General features: G+C 41.9%; 1 protein-coding gene across 1 annotated transcript in view; it reads right to left on the bottom strand.

Annotated features, from left to right (window-relative positions):
- The window catches only part of lrpprc (leucine-rich pentatricopeptide repeat containing), a 59,803-nt gene that overhangs the window by 11,177 nt on the left and 25,553 nt on the right, over positions 1-23,073 (bottom strand). Inside the window, exons 23-32 of the mRNA XM_085427582.1 lie at positions 22,312-22,519; positions 17,630-17,754; positions 13,854-13,960; positions 9,063-9,131; positions 8,845-8,935; positions 8,392-8,534; positions 6,220-6,343; positions 4,751-4,877; positions 1,234-1,322; positions 948-1,152 (exon numbers count right to left, since the gene is read on the bottom strand). Of these exons, the coding sequence (XP_085283708.1) occupies positions 948-1,152; positions 1,234-1,322; positions 4,751-4,877; positions 6,220-6,343; positions 8,392-8,534; positions 8,845-8,935; positions 9,063-9,131; positions 13,854-13,960; positions 17,630-17,754; positions 22,312-22,519 (1,288 nt within the window). The remainder of the gene's footprint in view (positions 1-947; positions 1,153-1,233; positions 1,323-4,750; positions 4,878-6,219; positions 6,344-8,391; positions 8,535-8,844; positions 8,936-9,062; positions 9,132-13,853; positions 13,961-17,629; positions 17,755-22,311; positions 22,520-23,073) is intronic.

Here is a 23,073-nt window from a genome sequence, read left to right as displayed (position 1 = left end):
CCTAAAACAACTCAAACTGGCAACCCAGCTACACTACTAACACTTTATGCTCCCTGCTCACCCCCTGCCGTCACCAGTCGTGATGAATATTTAACTTCCAGGGTGTGTGTGTGTGTATATATATATATATATAAAAGTGTGAGTGTCTGGAGGTGGGGGAACATATCTACGCTGATTGTTGCGACTGGGACCGTCTGAATAATTCAGCAAAGGGCCCCTCTAAATGTGGTGCCCCGCTTTCCGGGACCGCTTGCTTTTCCGCCGCTGCTCTTAACCAGTCAGCTTGACTCAGATACAAAGGGGAAGCATGTGTCAGGGAGGCTCAGAGCGCAGCTCCCAGAGGTCAGAGTTCAAGCTGACAGATCCGCGCTACGATGGCCAATCAGGCGTGAGACCGCCTTGCTGTTCTTCACTTCTCGCTGTCCCTCTGAGATGGCGCGGGGATGCCTCTGTTCGAGCTGGCGCACGGCTCTAATGCACAAGTGGCACAATGAAACTTTGATGCACAATGCATTTTATTATTTTGCTCTGCAGTTTGAGAAGAGACAAAGGAGGAACGGAGGACGGCTCTTTTCATGACATTAAAAGGAACCCATGAATAATCCTATTATGCCCGTGTTTCCCATTTGTACTTAACGCCCTGGCAGCCCTGTAAGCTTTTACTTTAACAGTGTGTCAGCCTGGATCTTGCCACACTCTCCTGTGGGGTAGTGCATTAAACTGTTTATATCCAACAGTGCTTACGAAATGGCATAAAAGACTCACTCGACTGCGTTGAAACATTTTGCTCATGCAACCTATCTTCAGTCATCTTTTTCCTGCTAAATGTCCAAACATTTCACTACACGTTGGTGGTGATGGATGAACAGATATTGGGGAATGTCTGAAAAGCTGTACATGCTGTGAACCTAACAGGTCCACTGACAAATCTCCACATATAAACTTACTTTTTGATGTGTGCCAGGGCAGTGTTGTTGACAAACACCATGCTGGACAAGTTGGGGCTTGTACCAAGGCTCTTTATTAGTGATTCCACATCCTGGATCCCCTCCACGTTGCCGTGACTACCCAGAGCCTGAACCAGCCTGGTGATGGCAAGATGCGAGGGCACATGGTCCAACTGAAGCATAGACTTCAGTCTCTCAAGAGCCTCTGTGGAGGAGTGCAACAAGTGACTGTGTGTACAAAAAACAATGTATATGTTTGTGTTAAGCATGCATGTCCATTTCTTACCTTTGACCTGGCCTTTCTTGCTTTGTGTGATGATGAGTAAACTGCTGGCAATATCAGTCAGCTTGAAACCTGGCACCCGAGTTTCAGCACTAGGGGAGACAAATAATTCCTTGGTTATCTGTGGTGTACTACAGTAATACACAAGAAAAAGACAAACTAGAGAATACGCTAGGAGTGCACCAATACATCAGCCAAAGGGATTGATGATGTTTGTTTGTCTCACATCAATTGTGAGCTACTAAATGTTAAAATAATTTCCAATTTTATATTAGTTACACAAGATGGATAAATACGAGAGTTTTGGAGAGTGAAAGGAAGAGTTTACAGATGATAGAGCGACCTGCTGTTATGTATGGCTTGGTGAGGCCAAGCTGAAAGTGGCAGGGTTGAAGATGCTCGTATTTTCAATGCGAGTGACCAGAAAGGATGGGATTAGAAATTAGTATATCAGAGGGACAGCTCAGGTTGAGCAGTTTGGAGACAAAGTTTGAGAAACAAGACTGAGATGGGAGGAAAAGAAGAGGACCACAGAGAAGATTCATGGATGTAGTGAAGGAGGAGATGCAGAGGGGTTGGTTTGACAGAAGGGGATGCTTGGCAGCAGGCAGGTTATCCGCTGTGGTTACGCTTAAAGGGAGCCGCTAAAAGAAGACGACAATGAAGAAGAGAATTAAGATTTCATGTTCTTGCACAAAGTTGGAAAGTAATAAACAAAAACAGACAAAGCTATCCATTTCAGACAAAGCTGCCTCTGAGATTTTGGCAATTTACAAATATTGTTTTGCCCATTGTAAGAAAAATGTTCTACTAACATTTTATTTATACCTTTTTTGCTAAACAAAATTCAATTTGTCACATATGTAGTTGAGTAAATTATGTAAAAATAAGATAAATGTGCAAATCATCGCCACAGTGTTTCTGTTTGGGTTTATTTTTAAAGATATTTGACTCTCATAATGCCTCTATTAATATTTCCATTTCTTGATATCAGAAATACATAATATACATGACAGATTTGTTCCATATCTGAACGATGCTATGGGCAAGTCCATTATTTCCAACTTTAAAGCCGATACTGTATCTCTAAAAACACATCTTTATAATCTGCGATAGCCGTGCGACGGTGTCGTCCCCGCCATTATCAGGCATCGCATTTTGAAAAGCGTTAGACTCCATAGAGAGAGAGGGGATAAACGCATGAGCTGAAAGATATATGACAGACAAGACAATAGGGACAAATCTGATTGAAAACAAGTCTGAGCTTCTCTGTGACCTGAAAATAATGCAGACATCAAGCGGTTGATTGATGTTGTCGTATACGTGATGTTCCTTCCTCTGGGAGCTGCTCCCTCTCATCAAATCCTCCTCCTTTCACTCCGCATGTCCATCTAACTTGCTGTCCTCTCCAGCCCTCCTCTTTTTCATTTCTTTGCCACTAAAACCTCAATCAAGCTTGCCTCCTGCCTTTCCCCCCTCTTTTTATTATTATACCCCTGCAACCAGATTAATCTGCCCGCTCAATTGAGCATCAGGCTGGCAATCCTTATCACTGTGGCGACACCAGGCCGGGCAGCATCCGGCGGCCGCTGTGACAGGGTCACGCCGGAGATTGGAGGAGTAACAGGGTCGGCGACAGATTGCTGCGGAGACTGAGCAGCGGGTCAGAATTATTCTTATCAGGTGGAAGAAAATCTCCAGAAGCTGTCTCCCAACACACACTCTCACCTTCTCCTTCTAGGGATATTGTGCGTCACCCACTTCTTCTTCTCTCTCATCATCACTCTCTCCCAATCCCTTAATCTCACCATAAGTACCCCGCTGCTCAATTCTGTACAGATTACCCAAAAACAAACACACCCACACACACTGAGAATTAATGCCTATAGCGTCTTCATTATCCCCGTACGTGATTAAATCTAGCCCTCCTCCCCTTGTTCACTCCTCTTTTCCCATTTAGCCCCTTTTATCTCCATCCTTTCCTTTCCATTTCTCCCCGACTTTCCTCTCAGCTCATTTCACTTCTCATTAAGAGCGCAGATAAACTAAGCTTTTATCCAGGCAGGGATGCCATAAACCAATTCAAACAGAGACTGGAGATGGGTTATCGCTTGTATTGCCTTGTGCTTGTTGAAACACGGCTCTAAAATTGATATGATTATTTCTCATAATATAAGAGAGTGAACCATGTAGGGAGCTGGAAACAGGGAAGAGACTGATAGTGTAATAGATGTTTTTACATGTTTTTTCTTTCAGCACAAATTAGTAACTGCAGCTCTTCAGTCAGTGTGTGTCATTATGTTATTATCGTAACTCTTTGCTTCTGTGTTTCTCCTCTGCAGAAAGAAAGTGATATAAAGAAAGGGACAAAAGGAGACAGAAAAAAGGGAAAGTTGGAGATTACCTATAAAAGACAAAACAGAGAAGAAGATCAGCCCTGTGCTAAGCTCGCATCTTTAATACCTCTGTCTGTCCATCCATTCGTCTCCAGGCCTAAGCCCTGATATGGCCCACGAACGAAACAACAACACATGATACATTACTAATTGGAAGAAGACCGATGTCCCTGCACAAAGTCACCCACTTTCCAGAGAACCAAAATTAATCTATATATCCAAGCGTGTGTGTGTCTCTCAGGGCTTAGTAAGAACCATTGTCCATATCCAGCAGAACTGAATGTGTTAGCACACAATCAGTTTGTAATCCTCATGTCTACTGAGGAGCTGCAGATTTAGCCTGAGGCGACCTGCTACCACCAGCTGAGGAGTGACCGGAAAAGTAGCAGAGCATTAAACTACATGTTGAATTGTAAGTTTAATACAAACTGCTATGCTTTCTGTCTGCTTTAGGGGCTGGATATTTCACTTATGTTACCTCTTCTAAAATATGAACAACTATGGAAAGGGATCCCTTTTGTTTTGCTGCTGTTGATTTTCAAGGAAAAACTAAACACAATTAGTTGGTTATCATACTTAGATATCGGGAAAAAAATCTGATTGCCCTTCTAAAACAAAAGCTAAAACCCACTCCTTGTAAATCAAAGCAGATGTATGGAGAGAACTGCATTATGTCACGCCAAACTGCTAAACCTGACAGCATTGGAAAACCCTCCTACTGCATGTTTTAGGGTGTGATCCATTATAAAACTGACAATCCATCATACAAATTCACTTCAAAGCTGACTGTGAGCTGGATGGAGATGAATTCACCAGTGACATTCCTCCAGATGCGAATTTAAAATCTGCAATCCAGGCATTGTGTGAGATTACCAACACTTGCATTACACCTACAAATGAAAAGGGTTTTTTTGCATTGTGTGCAAGACTGTATGATTTTCATACTAGACATTAAGCCCCTAAACACAGCAGCATTTACAAGTCCGCATAGACTTCTGCACAACCTGAAGTCTTTTTAGCAACCAGGGATACGTACAAGACAATAAACTGAGACTATAAGCAGTAATATTTTAATGCTTTTTTCCAGATGATTTTGGCACAAATCAAGATATTAATGCACCTACATGTCCTTGACTGCCATGGCTTCATCCATAGATCCCTCAGCCAACAGAGCACGAATCAGGTGGTCGTAGGGGGAGGGGCCTAGTGCCACACCTTTTTTGTCAGCTTCCTTTAGCATCCCGAATGCTTCTGCAGGAAGAAAGCAAGAAAAAAGGGAGAGGGGAAAAGTGAGTGATAAGATTGGCTGAGATAACTGAAAAATAGAATTTAAGATTATCCTTGTATTGATGGATTGGAACAGCCTAATCTGAACACACAATAGTAAAACATGATGTTACCATTTCTCCTCAATATTTATAGGAAAACATGTATTTGCAGTATCTAAAGTAGTTGGAAAAATTATATATTTGTAATTACATACAAACATTGTTTAAAAGGTAATAATAATTTAAGGTGATGTTCTTCAACTGTGGTGAAGGCAGTATGACAAATAAATTCTGACATGTATCTTTCAAAAATCAACCACCTGGCCAGGTGTGTGATGTTTGGATACCTTGAACTTGTCCAAAAGTGTCTGTGACCGCCTTAAAACTTGAACAGTAATTAAACCTGACCCATTCCTCTGACAGCAGGCACTTTATTGCGCCTTTAACAGCATCTGTTTTGAACAGTATTCACCCAAGACTGCTATATGAACTACTTCATTTCAAGTATAATTTGACATTTATTCTTTTCCCCCCCTCAATGAATCAGCAGGCTTGGCACTCAGTAGATTTCACCAATAGTACAATTAAAAAAAATGCTGGGTCAAGAGGAAAATGCCATGCCTACACAGCATGAATCAGCAGAAAGCAAAATGAAGAGGTGGGCAGGTAAAAACCCCACATGTCAGAAAGTTAGATGCTCAATTTTGGGGAGAAAAAACTTTCTTAGGAAAGAGAATCCCACGTAAGAGTGTAGCAGACTGTAATTTATCAAGATGCTAACTGGGGTTGAGCAAAGAAAAACATTTCGATGCTTTTGGAGATAATTTGTTTTGCAGGTGCAATACATACAGTGCCATGAAAAAATACTTACCCCTTCCCGATTTCTGATTTTTTTGCAGATTTCTTAATCGAAGATCAGTCAAAAATAACCAGAGCAAATACAAACTGTAGTTTTTAAATGATGATTTCATTTATTAAGAGGGAAAAAAGGTATCCAAGCCTACCTAGCCCTTTGAGAAAAACCAATCGCCCATTAACCTAATAACTGGTTCTGCTAACTATGGCAGAAACAACTGCAATCCAGCGTTTGCAATAACTGGCAATGAGTCTTTCACATGGTTTTGCAGAAATATTGCACAACTCTTTGAATATAAAACAGAAATTGCCTGATAAACAATTTCTATTCTCTTATATTCTCAAATTCTAGTTTTAAGAGACTGGAATTGGTCATTTTATACACCTCTGATGTTTTAAGTATGGCAAATGTAGTATGTCTCCCCTCTAAGTCTTACAGGAGAACAATAGCAGGACCTCCTGCTGCTTACCTTTGGCCTTGCCCTTCTTACAGAGGGCCAACAGACGGACCTGGTAATCACTAACACTTTCAGTTGCAGTGGGGGTTGTTGCGAACTTGACCTGCTGTGTGGTGGCAGCTTGCTGGTACCAGGTCTAGAAAAACAACACACAAACACACGTGTAAAACAATGCTTAAACTCAGTCTGATGCCCACAAAATGCAGCTACACCAAGTATTAAGGTCTGAAACATGTTCAGCTGTGTCCTGGGAAAGAGCTGGTGTGTTTATGTGCATATATGACAGTGCAATAATGCCTGACAGGCAGGGCAAGGTCCCATAATGCTCGATCACCCATGTAGCAGCAAGGGAAGGGGGTTAAGCTGTATCGGCTGGGGGCAAATTAGGTTTGGCACCCCAGGGGCAAAGGAAAAGTGTGCGTGCTAGAGAATGTGTGTGCTGGAGCGGGTGGTGTCAACTCAAGAGCCCCTGGGGTCACGAAGTTCATCGCTTCAGGCAACGGCAATCACTTTCTGTCTCATCATGCTTCAGGCTGCTTCAGGCGCGCACACCAAGCTCAGGAAAAATGCATAGTGAAGGAATGAAGCAAACAAGAGGAATTTAAGGCTTTAAGACTTCATCTCTTTACTAATTATTGTATTTAATTAGTAAAGAAATAAAATTTAATTCTCTCCATTTAATTTCGTTACAGCTGAACACTCATATCGAGCCAAGCATCAAGCGACAACCATATGGTAGCATTTAGTGTCTGGCTAAATTAGTCTGGCATTACAGATTTAGAGACAGATCGAGCTGTAATTCCTTTCACCAGCCAACCGGTCTGATTGACTACACTTCAGATCAGAGCTTCAATCCTGTTTCCTCTGCATGTAATGAACAGGGGCTTAAAGTGGAGCAGAGTAGGGGGGCTGCATGGAGAGCGGCTGATAAGAGTTTTCAGAGGTTGTTTGGGGGGCGTGGGGGGGTTGCTCCTACAATCAGAGTCTGAGGTCAACCTGCTCTTTGGTTAATCGATTCAGTCAGCAACAGTTTTATTCAGACAAAAAAAATAAACATGTAGTGTCATCTAAATTAAAAAAAAGCAGTAATTAGACCATTGTGATTTGAATGAGGGAGTGCAACTTTTAAAGCACTTTGCCACATCAGTACAGGACCAGTAATGTACCGAATATTAAATGTAATTATTGTGTTATTACCATGCAATTTTAGGTATAAACCATCAAAGAGGGCTGAGCAAGCCTTAGTATTGATTACTATAAAACAAACAAAACACTAACAAGGCACAAAATAAGAAATACAGGAAAAATAAAATCAACAGCACCGCCTGTTAAACAGTCACAAAAGTGTTAGAATTAAAAAATATTTTAAAGAGAGAATTATAAGAATAAATGAAATTGTCATTCTGATCTCAATCATCAGACTGTTCCTCCTGTTTGAACATCAAAACAGAGCTCAGTATCCAAAAGTCCCTGTTAGGCTATGAGCTCAATGCTTGACATTTTAGGTGAGCTACACTTAGTGTAGGCTAGAGAAGTGGAATTCTTTCTGACCAATAGGTAATATATAAAAGTTATTATCAAATGAACTTTGGAAGGTTCTGAGATAGCCAGGATTTGATGCCATTTAGAAAGGTCAATAGACTGTCAAGGCTACTGGTGTTGCACAGCAGAGAGAGATTTAATACTGTGTTATGAGCAAAACTGAATGGGCAATATTAAGGCTATGAATGATCTGGCTGAGAGGAAGCATTATATTCAAACCATAAGTGGTCCTGGGACAAAGCCTTGGGGAACGCCTCAATGATTTGTTAATTATTGATTAAACAATGACTTAATATAATATCTCAAAATAGCAACAATCTCACATCATAAAAAATAGCTTTTTAGACAATAAAAATTCAAAAAAAGGGAAATATTACCTGACAGGTAATTACTTCAACTGATCAAATTGACTGCTGTGATTAAAGACTTAAGGACACAAACTATGAACAGGCCCACTATGTTGAGTCTTACCATTGGTGCTACAGGGCTGTATGTCATATTTAATATCAGGCACCTTCACAGCTCTTTCTTCTTGCCTTTGCTTTTAGGTTTGCCTTCCCTGCTCATGGCAATCATCTTTCTAATAACAGACCTGCCAACTGAGCATTATTGGGATTATCATTTTATTGCAAGGGACCTTACCTCAGGTACCTCGAAAGGGACCTCCTGGCCATTACTCTTCAGGATGTCTGCCAGTAAACGCAGAGTCCTCTCCCTGGGAATGACGTTCTCCTCCTGCATCTTCGTCCACATGGCTTCTGCCTTCTGCCAATTGTTGGTCTCCTCTGAAAGCAACCAGAATCAAAGCAGTGAGAATGAGAAAATGTTTATGATTTGTTATTGGAAGCCATGACACACAGACCTGTGAGCCTGTATAGTCAGCTCACTACCCAGCATGCTCAAGAGAGCAATTTCTGACAAAGCGCTCCATGCTGAGAGAAGGCAATCAAAGCACTAATCTGATCAACAGACTGACCCTCAACTATGCTGTAATTTATCAAACACACCAGCTAGTGGGGGCAGTTTGTAGGTCAAAGCCACAAACAGAGAAACCAAATAAAAGAGCACACAGACAAATGAAAGGAAAAGACTTACTGCAGAGTCGGAGGAGATAATTGTACATCTCATCTCTGTCGCACTCAAACAGCTTGGCTGTCATGTCCACCATCTGCTCCAAGGCCTCTAGCTGTACACACAGACAGAATATATACTTTAACTTTGTTTTTGTTTTTTTTCTTTTATATTCTTTCCTTCTTCTTCTTTGTGTGGCTTTGGTAATTTTAGGCCTGTGTGTGTGTGTTTGTGTTACCTACCTGGTTATTTAAAATGCATTTCTCTGCATACCACTGCACGCGTCCAGGCTTTGCCCTCAGCCCAGGGGTCTAGATAAAAGAAAACAGACAAAAGAAATCAGTTGATTAATTGATAAATAGCAGCTTCAGTAAATTGTTCCTCACATGTCTCAGATGTCAAATAACTGGTCAGATGCTGCATAGCAACAAGATATACTTCAATTTTTTTTTTAATTTTTTTTTTTTTTACTTGATCCCGGTTAATAACATCTTCCAACACCAGGCTTATATTTTATCAGTGTCACTATTATTATTACTACAATGTCTGTACTTCATGCCAATTGTGTTTGTTTCTTTACTTCTATTTATATTTGCTGCAATTTCTGCTGCCCTTGACTAGGTCTCCCTTAAAGGAATTTTTATCTCTCGAAACTAAAGGACAAATAAAAAAAACATTACTTCACTGTGCACAACATAGGGTGGAAATCAATATAATACAAAACCATTAAAGCATTATCCTTAACATATCACTGATCCACCCGTACCCCAGTATAAAGAGTCCTTAAATATTAGCATCTATTGGTGTAGACTAATAACGAGCTGATATACAACAGATTTTAAAAATTAAATGTGTCTGCTGGCAGGAGGCTTTGTGAAAGTGCAGTGGTTTTACAAGATCATCAATGATGTATCTTCAGTCACTCTATTTCTAAAGATAATGTGTTTGATAATTAGTTTGGCAGATTATCAATACATAAAAGCTAAAGGGCAATTTACTGATACAAAGAAAACAGAGCTGATATATAATATGTGTTCAGGAGTCGGACACATGCATTTAGCAAAGCTACATCTGAGGAAATCATTGAGTTTCACAGTGTAGTGAATATGTCCATTAGAAGTTCGCAAAGTACTTTTTCGCTTTAAATTACTTTTTCAATAATCAGTTATCCAAAACTCAGATTTGACAAATTTTCAGTGCTGTGCAAAGATTTACGGATTTCAGATTTTTGTTTTTAATCCAGTAACAACATAGAAGCATCTAACTGATCTGAAATTTCTTCTACACTCCAAACATACAGCCAGATTCATAAGAAACATATATTCTGCTCCACAAAGAAGAGGAAGTCATACAAAATATGCTACTGTATTTCAGAATAACAGTCTGGGAATAAATGAAGGCAGAAAACTCAGAGGCAACCCAAACAAAGAGGATTGTTGAGTGCATTTTAGAGCAATATTGATACAAAAAACTCTCATAGCTAATGTATATCGTGGGGAGCAGGAATAGCAAATGTTTGCCACGAATAAGTTTAAAAACCCAGTGAAGCCACTTCCAGTACACTCTACCTTGTAGTAGAGACCATTATCTAGGACTCCACAATGCAACACTGGAACTGTCCTATATGAACTGTGGAAATACTACAGAAAGACCTCCCACTACACTCTTGAAAATGGCGTTTAAAAAAGGAACTTCAACAATAAAATTATGATTTCAAATGCAGAGAATCTGCCGCCCCGGCAGTTACAGCCAGGAGATTTGCTCAGATTTTTAGGACACCAGTGAGATGCAGACAGATAGAGTGTGTGGGCTGTCAATAAAGGCTGACATAGATTGATCTGCAGGCTCATGTAGCTATGATTTAGTCTGATATGAGGAGTGACTAGATGATTATCATGGAATAACAGTGATCAGGATTTCATCTGTCTCCTGGGGGCTTTGATACAATCTGAATAAGACTAGGATTGAGAAACCTCACTCTGCCTGTCTTCCTGGTAATCTGGCTAAGGAAAAAAAAGAAAGAAAAAAAAAAAAGAACAGACCGATCTGGCAGGAAGTTAATCTGAATGAGGATCAACAGCGCTCAATCCCTGCTGGCCTCTTTGATGGGAGCCCATCATACTGTGAGAGAGGGGAGAGTAAAAGGAAAGACCAGCTTCATCCCTTCCCCTGACTGCCATGCTTTCCTCTTTCAATCCCCACTTCTCTCAATCCCTCCCTCTTCCTCCAAATCTCTCCTGCTCCTCCTCTCCATCCCTCTAGCTGTCCCAGGCAAAGGCATTATGTTCTTACCCAACCAGCCAAAGGGACAAATTAAAATGTGTTGCACTCACTCTCTCTCAGTCTGTCTAATCTTCTTAGAGACTAAGGCCTGGTGCAAGTGCTCCATCTCTTTGCCTCTGATTCCTTTTACTTGGTAAAGTCTTGAGGGCTCAAAGCACCACAACTGCTCACTCTCACACACACACACACACACACACACACACACACACACACACACACACACACACACACACACACACACACACACACACACACGAATATGTTTGGGATTTTGAATCCATCAGGACAAATCTCCCTAATCTGGGCCAAAAACAGAATCCTCAGAAATAAGAAGGCACATAGTTTACACACACGCATGGTTACATGAAAAGAATTCAAGTTCGAAACAACCCCCACGCCCCCAAAAAACAAAAGGTCGCTCAGAGATCAAGGAAACATGTCAAACAGCTCAAATAAAACTATACTGGAGTCCCTGTTGACACCTTGCTCAGTGTCTTGCGTAGCCTTTAGTTGCCAAAGCATCTTCACAGGTTTCTCCCACCTACTTACGTGCATAGACAAAAAGAAAGTGCTGGAGTCGACCTTTCCTCATCTCCACTTAACAAACCCTCTCCATCTCAATTCCTAATGTCCTAATTCCACTAATCACCTGGCCACTTAGCCCCCCACACACACAAATACACACATGCAGAGGCAAACCCCTCTCCCTAACACAAAAACACATAATGGCTTACCACTCTTTAGCAATACTACCTAACCTTGACCATAACACACACAATAATAGGCCTGGCCACCTGACAATCCCCTATCTAACCATGACCATTTAGCACAAAATTGGCCACCTTTCTCTATCATTACATTTAATTAGCTGTGATTAATCAGCTGCCAATTATACCAAACACAGCCTAAAGAGAGACACCACTCTGGACTGCCACTTGACGCTCTCACAGGGGAAAAAGTATTTGTGCATCTGAGTGTGCGTATGCATATTTGAGTCAAAGATATAATTCAATTGTAGTTTATCACCTCAGCGGTGGATCTATCGCCATCCAAGTATAATACGGGGGAGTTCAAAAGTGAACTTTGTGTTTAGACTGTTCTAAAAGTCTGTGAAGGTTAAGTGAATCCTGGCTTTTGAAATATATCAACTGCCTTTTTTTGTTTTCTCCTGATTAGACTCTGAAAGACAGCAAAGAAAAGCCGTTAACTGTAAAACTGGGGAACTGGAGACCCAGTTGCCGAGCAGTCATTCCTGACATATTCTTTTAAGTCCACCATAGACCCTCACGCTAACCATCTGGCAATGGAATTTACATTACTGGGACCCGAGCAAACTCTGACAGACTCGTGAAAAGTATAATCCCTGCTTTAAGGCGTTCACAGATACATATCTACCAGCACACTCTAGGCTGCAGGTTGATTTTTGTAATTGTATTATCAGATCTATGGAGGCATATGTTAGATAATGGGATGAAGAGAGAAGCTGAGCTGTGAACTGGTCACCACCTGGTGGTGCAGTAGATCGGGTGGCCGGATAGGCCTGGCGTGCCCAAACATACAGAAAGGGTGCAATGGAAGTGTCTGGCAGAGGCCCTGTTCTGTGGATCTTCAATTCCCACCTCTGAGAGAACTAATCAATAGCTTCCTGAGGCCAGGGACGTCGAGTCCTGTCATGGCAATAATTCCCGAAATAAATGGAGGAGTCCAGGGAGTTTCAATGTAATCAACAGCGACTATAGTAATGAGAGAAAAATTCTACATCTGAAGAAAAGTGATAACTTTGTCCAGAAAAGCAGATAAGGAAAGATTACAATTATTTATTTAATAAAAATGCCAGTAGATGTGATACTTTGTGTGAAGTAGTAAATACACACTATGGTTAAAAAGCAGCCATTGTCCACTAACATCTTGTATGCTTTAATTTTCAGTAGGCATGTAAATAGGCTTGCTGGACTTTTAAATCAATATTCCTGCATTTTTTTTCAGTTGCAGTCTGGGGATTTTTGTATGTACTGTGCTACAACATTTCAGTGGGATTCAAATCTGAGCTATTTTTTCCATGATGAGGTCAGCTGTACATCTATTTACAAGGCATCAGCAATCTCACACATGTAGCACGTAGCTGACTCGCTATTATAAGTAGGATAACAGTCATACAATCTAGCGAGAGGCACAATAACACGCTGATAATATTTAAGAGGGTTTGAAAATCCTCAAGAGGGACAAATCCCCATTTCAGTGCACGCCAGGACATGCGAGAGAGAGCAAGGTCAGGGCGAGGGAGTTAAGATATTTTTCACTGTTTTGTTCTCATTCTGATCGGCCTTGTTTCTGTTCCTCTGTTGTCAGGCTCATCCCTCTATTCATCTGCTCATCAATCTCTCTATTTTGTTGTCCATTCCCAACCCCTTCTCCATTTATGTGAAAATCGCTTCTTATCTGCCCGCTTTGCCTCTCTCTTTCTCGCACTAATCTACACAGATTTTAAAGCAGGACTTAAGATGACAAAGATATAAATATTCATAGAATATTCAGGTCAGATGATTTACAATAACAAAAAGAGGGTTGGCAATTCCATCCTACATGTCCTGTGCGGCTTATGACGGCCATGCACACCGGAGAACAATTTTTCATCAGCTAGATTCTCCAAGACTAAGAAACTAATTTTCTTTGGAGATCTGATCTGATCAGAGGGCAGAGTGCAGTCTAACAAAAACAAATAAAACCTTCCAATAAAGACACAATGTTACCTCGATGATCTTCCGGGCCTCGCGGTAGCGGCCTGTCTGCAGGAATGCGAAGAACAGGTCATAGAGCATGGTCATCTCTCCTCGCTCCTGGCTCACAAAGTCCATGGCTGAAGAGAAAGACAGACAGGCGAGGAAACGGAGCAGAGAAAGGTCATGAATAAAAACGCACGTAAGGTAAACAAACCCACCACACACTTCATTTCCTTCTGATTCCATTATTTGGCACAATGTCCCACTCACAAAGCAGCCCTATCAAGACAGCTCTCAAACAAACACAGGTCCCGAATGAAAGCCTAAGCTGCCCCGGTGAACTTGCTAAAACGCTCTGCTCAGCGTTACGTACTATCTCCATCCAGCAGCTTCAGAACAGGTACCAGACACACAAACAAACACACACTCTGCAAACTTTCAGTAACCTAAATGAATCTGCATATTCAGCAAACAGAAAAAAAAGAATAATCCTACTCCCTTCATTTGCACTCATTTAAAGCTGGAAATATTTCACTGATTGGCTCCAATGTGAACAAGTTTTCAGAGTTTCTGACTGGATTAAATGATGTAGCATTTTCTATGTGCAAATCCTATCTTCCCAAGACTGAACCACACCAGCAGGATCCTGTTGAAACTTCCAGGTTAAAAGTATTCTGTCCTCTTCTTATCTGAAAATAGCTCAGTAGTTGCTATAATTGCCAGACCCTCTGAAAACCCTATACTTTATTTTTCTGTTGGTGCTTAAAACCAAACCAAGGTCACACATGTGAATGAAGATTTTGACAAGCTGTGTCATGCTTTTAGTGTGTTTTGGACAGCTGAAGGCCATTCTGCTGGAAGCTTTTCTTCTCTTTTATTTTAAAAGGTGTATTTTAAGGTGAATTTTTAGACTATTCGTGCACTGCATCAGCATGGGTCCACAGGGGTACTCACGATGCTGCGAGTGCGACTCAAGGTTTATGTCACAAGTCATCCTCTCTGATGCTTTATATGATGGAGTGAGAGGCGGTGTAATTTGTTATTCGTAAGTTGACACTGCTTTACATGCTGGCCTCTTTCAGCACTTTAATCAGAGTTACTTTGGATTTAAGGGTGCAGCGACTAACTGTGAGGGTTTGTGACCTTTTGGCATGTTGGGGGAATGAAAGGAGACAGAGGGGAGGGAAGGAAGTGGAGAGGTGCTCCACTGTACAGTTTCAACCTTTACGTACTCCAGAGCCACTTGCCCCAGCGGCTCACCGAACTTGACCTTTTCACCGCATCGCTGTCAACATACAGGGAGACTGTTCTAAATGTGACTGGCTGACATGCTTCACCGTGACCCTGGTCTGAACCTTTCTCACTCTCTTGTCCTCTTATGCTCTCTTGGGATTGTTGGCACTTGTTACATGTGCGTTTAACGCAAACACTGAATGAGCACTTTAGAATAGCTCCTCCCCACACACAAAGACCCAAATGAATAACAAAAGGTTGGAGTCAATCAGAGGAAACAAAAATGGTTCACGCTAAGCTGGAGTGGGGGAAAAAATTTGGATTATAGCTGTGAGACGCAGTGACAGAGTACACAGCTATTCTGAACTTCTGAACTCTGGGGAATCCTGGTCCAGTGTTCAGATTAACCCGTCTTTTGTCACTCCTAATCTGTAGGTTAATGAAAAATGTTTGAAATCCCACCAGGACTATTCTTGTTTGCATGACAAAACAAACATGCATGTTATAATTTATAAATGAAAAAATTTAAATTTAAGAAAAATGTAAAATCTTCTCGTCCTTAGAGGATGTGGAACCACTAAATATTTGATTTGAGCTCGATCAAACAACCTGAATGATCCCGTAGTTATGTTTTTTCCCTCTTGCCTAAACCCCAGCTATAGCATATGGCTGCCCCTCCATAAATCAAATCAAACCAAACCAAAATTTATTTATATAGCACATTTAAAAACAACGTCATCAAAGTGCTTCACAAATTAGGAAATAAATAAAATAAGACAAATTTACCAAACAGCAACACAAGACAAGACAAACATAGAAGCCAACCAAATGATAGTCAAAATAACTTAAGGCTGTTTGATATAACGATATATATCGGATGACGATATAAAAACGTCTATCGTTTCATTTTACGCTATCGTTTGTTTCGTGGTGTCGCAAAATAAACCGTTTACAGCAATATTTTTTCATCGTTGTGATGGTCACTGTAGTGGCTATATTAATTTCTTAAAGTTCTCTCTTTCTCTTATATTTAATATAACCACACTACAGGCGGACAAGCGCCTGTTTTTATGCGTTGTCGTTAGCAACAATGACAGTAAAACCATCGCATGTCCGCTTGTTTATTTTCCACATAAACCTTTCACAATAAAGCTCAAGATCCTGTTGAGACTTTTCAAAATAAACGTGAAAGAGTATGCAGAGTGTTTACGGATGAGAAGCAAAAAAGAGCCGCCAGGTGCTAAAAAAATAAACCTTAGACTCAAACGTTAGAACAGGCTTTTCCCCGCAGCACGCCGTGTAATAAATACTCACAAAGAAAACGGTGGCCGTTACAACTTATGTCTAAAAATGTACAGTTTCATGCAACACTCAACTCCAGGTACACGATACCCAGCTGGAAACACTTCACGCAAGTCGAGCTGCCCGACATTCACAGAAGTTTCAGAAAATGCAAAATGTTTTTGTGTTGATAGAAGTCTTATATCGGGATATGAGATTTTGGTCATATCGCACAGCCCTAGTCATAGTCAAGGTAAAAAGATGAGTCTTTAAGTGAGATCTGAAAGACTGAATAGACTCGGAAGTGTGATTGGCAATAGGGAGACTGTTCCACAGTCCAGGTGCTGCGATAGCAAAGGCACGATCACCTCTGGTTTTCAGCCTAGACTTAGGTTGTATTAAGAGCATCTGGTTTGAAGATCTTAGTGCTTTTTAGGATTATACAAATGGAGTTCTGTTAAATAGCTAGGCACGATATTGTTTAAGATTTTATAAGTGAGTAAAAGAATTTTAAAATCAATGCGAAATTTCTCAGGAAGCCAGTGTAAGTTGGCTAAAACTGGAGTAATATGATCATGCATTCTGGCACCTGATAAAAGGCTGCAGCAGCGTTCTGTACTAATTGCAAACGGTAGAGAGAGGAGCGAGGGAGGCCTAAATAAAGGGAGTTACAATACTCAAAGTTACTCCCTAAGCCCCTGCTCAGACCACAGGCAGTATAAAGGTTGGATGAAGCTTCCTGGCCGGAAATGTAAGGACAATACAGGAAGTGCCCTAAACTTTCATCAAAGCAGCTGTTTGCCCAGACATCTATAAACACTTTCCGATTAGTTTATGAGCTCAGCCACTAATTTTGGGTCAAACAAAATATAGCAAAGTCTATTTTCTATATTCTAGTTAGTATGTTTCAGAAAGAAAGATTATTTCAGATATGCTCACTGGCTAACAACGTCTGATTGATGAATCGTTGGTCAAACTACAAGTCACACCCATCGGTACCTTGAAAAGGATCTATGAGTGATATGACAATAGCAACATCCATGTTTTATAGTGGGTTATAAATATATGGTTCTGTTGGAGGTTTCTTCCTGTTAAAAATTAGTCCTTGACAAATGCTTCCTTCTAGGGGATTGCCAGATTCTCTAATAGTCTTTACAATATTAAGGAAAAATAAATAAATAAATTGCCCATTAGTATTTTTTTTTAATACAAACTGATGATAGATGGGTTACTGGATGTGGAAAAAGGTAGCTGAAGGACAGGACGTGATGACTATGTACAAAGTGTGTAACCTTTCTGCAGTAACTCAGTCTCTCCTTTCTCCACCAGAGCAACAATAATGTCGTGGATGCGAGGCAGGTGGTTGTAGCGCTTCTGACACTCGAGTGCCGCTTCGAGAGCTCCGGACACGTCCTTACTGCAGATACAGACAAAGAGAGAGAGAGCAGAGAGCGAGTTAGATGCCAGGTCTGTGCAATCAGTCATGTACAGGATTGTGTCAGTAGAGAATAGAAGAGCGTATCATGGGGTGTTAACCCTGTGACCTCCCATTCAAGCACTATGACCCACCCCAACAATACAGGCCTTTGAATTCATGACAGCACAACTGTGGGCGATGAAGCCTTTTGGCCCCAATACATCATTCTCACACAATCAGGCACACTCGCACACACCTATCTGTGAGGGGCTAATGTCTCTCTGGACAGGCTTTTAGAGGGGAAGCAATGCAACAGATAAAAGGACTCCACTGATCTTTACCCTCTCTGCTCTGCTCCTCTTGCGCCTTCAAACTTCTCTTGCTCTTCCTTTTGTCTCTTCAACGCCCTTTAACCTTCCCCTCATTTTCTCTTCTCTCATTTCCCTTTTCTTCTAACCTTCCCGTCTTCTTTTTATCCTTCCGTCTCTCTTCCTCCACACCATCTTTTCCCCCCCATGCTGTCAGCTCTCACACTCCTCCGATGACCTCACCCCCCAGCTGAGCAATTTAACAGAAATATGGCAACAAAATTAGTCCCCCCCCCCACCCCGCCAGCAGCATCACCACAGCTTCATCTCATGTCACCCCCCCGCCTAACCTTCTACTTTCACGCCTTCCAACAAACAAAAGAGCATGCAGAAGGAGGATGAGTGCACCTGAAGGAGTGATAACGAGAGAAGTAGAGAGGCAGAGATAGGTAAAGGAAGTAAGAGAGCAAGAGCAAGAAGAGGGAGTGGGAGAGACCACATCAATCCCCTCTATTGTGACAGCGCTGCCATCAATCTGTTGATTGGGTAATTACCATGTCAATCACACAGAGGTCAAAGCATATAAGGCACCCACAAAGGAGGCAAGGGGCAGAGTGAATGAGTGAGAAAAAGACAGTGTCAGACAGAATGGACAGGTATAGTTTTTGCAGTGTTTTTTTCCCTCTCATCTAATCAATTAAATAAGCAGATTTGTGAAATATGTCCAAAAAGACCAACAACTTTAGAGGGAAAAAAAGGACCGAAAATGATGTGACCTTGAGTTCAGCTTCTGTGAGCCAGCAGCAGCAGAAGAGAGTGATGGAGGGAGGAGGGATGGAGTGATTAGGGTTGGAAGGCAAAGAGGTCTGCTAATTGAAATGAAGAGGGACAACATTATTCAGCAGCGGCAGTCAAGAGGCTGTTCAAATGCATAACAGTCTGATTGAACAACGCAGAAGAGAGACTAAGAGATTTTTGAAAATGAGAGAAAGAGTGTGGAGATGGGAGGAGACCAGAAAGGGAGGCGTTGGTGTGCAGTTTACCCCCCAAAATGAGAGAGGGATGGGGAAAAAAGTACAGTATGCTCTTTGTAGTTGACGTATCATATACATACAATTACTTTAACTATTATGGTGTGGTGCACAAGGCCATTTCATTCCTCATTTGTTTCATCATCTCAACTATCTGTCCACCTTATTCATCCCTCCATCAAGCAACTCCATAACTACTTATAATCCCTCTTTTCTAATGAGAGAGAAAGAGAGAGAGAAAAGGGGCCTGGCGTTGCAATTATACCCCTTCTGCCTTCCTCCCCTCTCTCCGCCCGCTAACCCCCCCCCCCAAAAAAAGAGCTAAAGATGTCGAAAGATGGATAATTTCCCCTAGGTACAATTTAACTGTCACTTTGCATTGCCATTTACTGCAGCGCACAGCCCTGTTAATGTCCCCAACTTTGCATGTCAGCCACTTTCCAGCCAATTAAGCCCTGAAAAAATAACGAGCGCTTTGCTCCATAGAAACCTGAAGGATTAGACAAGGAAGCTCATTTTACCTCATCTTACTCCCCCTTCTTTACCTCCCTCTCCATTTCCGTCACCCCTCCTCCCCCTTTTGTTCGGAGGAGATGAGCAGGCCTGTTATCAAGCCACTGTCCTCGCGTGAGGGAAAACGAGGTGTCTGTGTCTTGAAACACAAATGAAACTGATCATCACACCACTACATGTATTCAAGAAAGGCACTTATGCTAGTACGGTTCACCCCCCCCACATGATTGAAACTGTGCGTGTAACGTTGTGGTAATGTGAATCATTCCCATCACCATTTTGGCTGAACAGATAATTCAGCTGTTCCCAACTTGTTATTTAATGGCTATATATATATATATATATATATATATATATATATATATATATATATCATTATATACAAACCTTATGAGCCAAAGCCCATATTCAGACTGTTCTGCTACATCAATCAGAGGCAGCGTCCTTACATGGCCATCTCATGCACACTGCCCTGGCTGTGAGCACCCACCTGCTGTTATGTTTATGAGGGGCAGCCAATCAGAAAACAGTTGGCTTAAAAGGATTAATATGTCAAAAATATTCATTAGACCAACTTAAACATAAGCTTAATTTAGTATCGACCATGTTAAGAGTTAAACATGCATGTTTTAGCATGTCTTTTCACGTTCTTCCATTATTCAACTCCGGCTGCTTCGATTTCTCTACATGGGATTTCCATTTCTTCCTTTTATTCCTAGGGAGTGGGAGTGAATGAGGCGTTTTTCTCTGAGCCACTTGTCTCTTTTCAGCTCTACCCTCCTCCTCATATTCCATCAACGTGGCTGCCGTCTTATCATCCACGTCCTGCCAGCTCTTCATTTTGCTGGACTCATTAGCATTTACTGTTGCTAATCACTTCCACGAGGATGTGGCAATGTGAGCTAGCTGCCAGCTAGCGTAGTCGCAGGTTAGCAGACACAATACAAAGCGGACAGGCATGACGGCTAACGGGGCGGCGCATATGATGGGCTGTCAAGGGCTAATCTGGCGGAGAAGTGTTCATTAAGTCATTAGCGCTGACGCTGCGATGAGATGGGTGCAGGCGGGAGTGATGCCTGCTTTGTCCTCTGTTATCGCTTCCCTTCATCCCTCCTCCTCCTCCTCCTTCCGACTGTTTGTCCGCTGACTGACGGAATGAAGAGGTGGAGAATGGGTGAAGATAAAAGATAAAAAAGAGAAGAGGGCAAAGAGACTGATTCAACCGGCGTGCAAAAGTCAAGTGTTGCAGTACTGAGGCTTGACTGAACCACTGTTGGAACTACAAGAACCACCACTGCACTTTCACAAAAGACTAATTTAAGACATTTGCTGTTTTAAAATAGGATTTAAAAACGTAACTAAGATAACTCTGTAGCCAAAGTAAAATAAAGTTAATAAAATAGTGATTATTCACAAGAGTGTCCTGAATAAGCTTTATTATTAAGTTGTTACTCATCTATCAATTTTAAGTAGAATTAAGCCATCTGTTACAATTACACCAATCTACTTTATGCACAGCAAACTGGACAACTTTGTCAAAATTTTATCTGCACACCAGATGAGTTGACCAACACTCAACAACCAGCCAACTAAGCGTACCCAAATGTCCTACTAACAAATCATAAACACATGACAGATGTTAGAATACCAACAACCATCTTTTTCCTTCGTGTTTATTAGTGTGTGTTCACTGCAGTATCATTTGGAGGAAGTACAACTGGCACTTGATTTGTGAATGAGGCTGTGCTAAGCTGCTGTGTGCATTTGTGTTTTGGCGGCTGTTGATGACCCAGTAGTAAATTAGCCTGCTAATCTCACAGAGGCAGTGATTAACGAGTGAACCTCGAAACTGTTTGTGCCAGAGACCAGACTTACAGCAACACAAACAGCAACAAGGGAGCACCCGGTGAGAGAGAGTGTGTGTATGTGTGTGCGCGCAAGCGAGCTTTCTTTGCAGAGGTCTACCTCTGCAAAGAAAGCTCGCTAGAGGTAAACTGCACATGAAAGCATGCACAGTATGTGTGTGTGCCCCCTAACCGCGCATTACGTGTCTATGGTAAATCCAGCAATTAGTGGTCTGTACATAATTAACATGCTAATGAGTTGATCTACTTAAAAGCTGCTTCGACAAATAGAACGCGCACATGCGCTGAAAAACACACACAAACCGAATAGAGTTGAGGGTGGGGCAATAGCAGTGACCCCGCAGCCAATATTTGCTAATGCTCATTTGCATACTTGCATTATGAGAAGCAGCATCGATGGCCATCTCTCCCCACACACCCACACTTAAACCTCAGAGGAGAGCAGTGGGTGTTTCAGGGGATCAGGGGTGGGGGAGCTCATGGGAGAGGTTGCAGCTGGCGCATCCTCAAACAAACAAAACCTGGCTCTGACGCGCATAAACACACACGGCTAACATAAATGAGCAATTTCCACATCCTCTCTCTATCTGAATCGCTGACCCAGAATATAACCTCAGCTATGATCATAGGGAGGAATGAGTGACTCATTGAGACACACATGCATACACACACCTGGCAACAGGCTTTGGCAGATGAAGGCTCAAATCTGAAAACAAAAGTGAGCTTGTTGGCTGGTTAAGTGGAGACCATCAGCCATAAAACTGGAACATACAACTCAAATAGATGTTTTAACTTTAAGGGAGTTTGGGACACTTTTGTAACACTTAGGATCTCTTTTACCTGACCAGGTAGGCAGTAACCACGGGGGAGCAGAGATTAGCAGTGGGCTTGACCAGACCGAGGGTAAAGACCGTGTCTTGCAGTCGGCGGATGGAAGGGATATCGCCTCCGGCCGCTACAGCGTTGAGCGCGTGAAACAGGGTGGTCATGTGTGTGTCGTTCATCGGCACATCCTTCTCCTTCATCTCCTTCAGGATGTCCACTGCCTCTGAGATGGAAAGGAAGAAACGTCAGCAACGCTTGCTCCCACATCTGTGTGCGACGCTTCAGTGAGGTGTCAGCATGCACCTCTCCATCAAAGCAAGCGATGTGAAAGTGGATTAGATGGACAGAGAACGGGCACATGAAAAGAACAAAAGAGAAGGAGAAAGAGAGATGATGCAGAGAGGAGAAAGAAAGCGAGAGGAGGGCAGATATTGGCTGGGAGAAGAGTAGGGTGTGTGAATGTGATAAAAGGCCCCTTTAGCTAATTCCATGTGGGGGAAACAAACCCATATTAAAACAGAATTTTGCACCCAGCGGGGGATGCAAATCCAACCCCGTATAATGCCAACTCTGTGCTAATTGCTACTTGCAGTTTTCTAAACGAGACTACAATTACCAGACCTCTACAATGGAGGCCAGCTTTTTGCCGTGGCCATGTGGAAAGCACTTGGGGGGCTAAATTATAGGTATGTGGCGACAAGGGCCCGCCGTGGACCCAGTGAGACCTCGCTAAGCGGGCTGAGGGGTGGATCAGTTTGGTCAAGTCCAGCCGGTAAT

The sequence above is a fragment of the Rhamphochromis longiceps genome, linkage group LG13 (assembly GCF_057381845.1).
Source record: "Rhamphochromis longiceps isolate RC_006_pf linkage group LG13, R_longiceps_female_GT1.1, whole genome shotgun sequence".
NCBI lineage: Eukaryota > Metazoa > Chordata > Actinopteri > Cichliformes > Cichlidae > Rhamphochromis > Rhamphochromis longiceps.
This window is presented reverse-complemented; position numbering and strand designations above follow the sequence as displayed.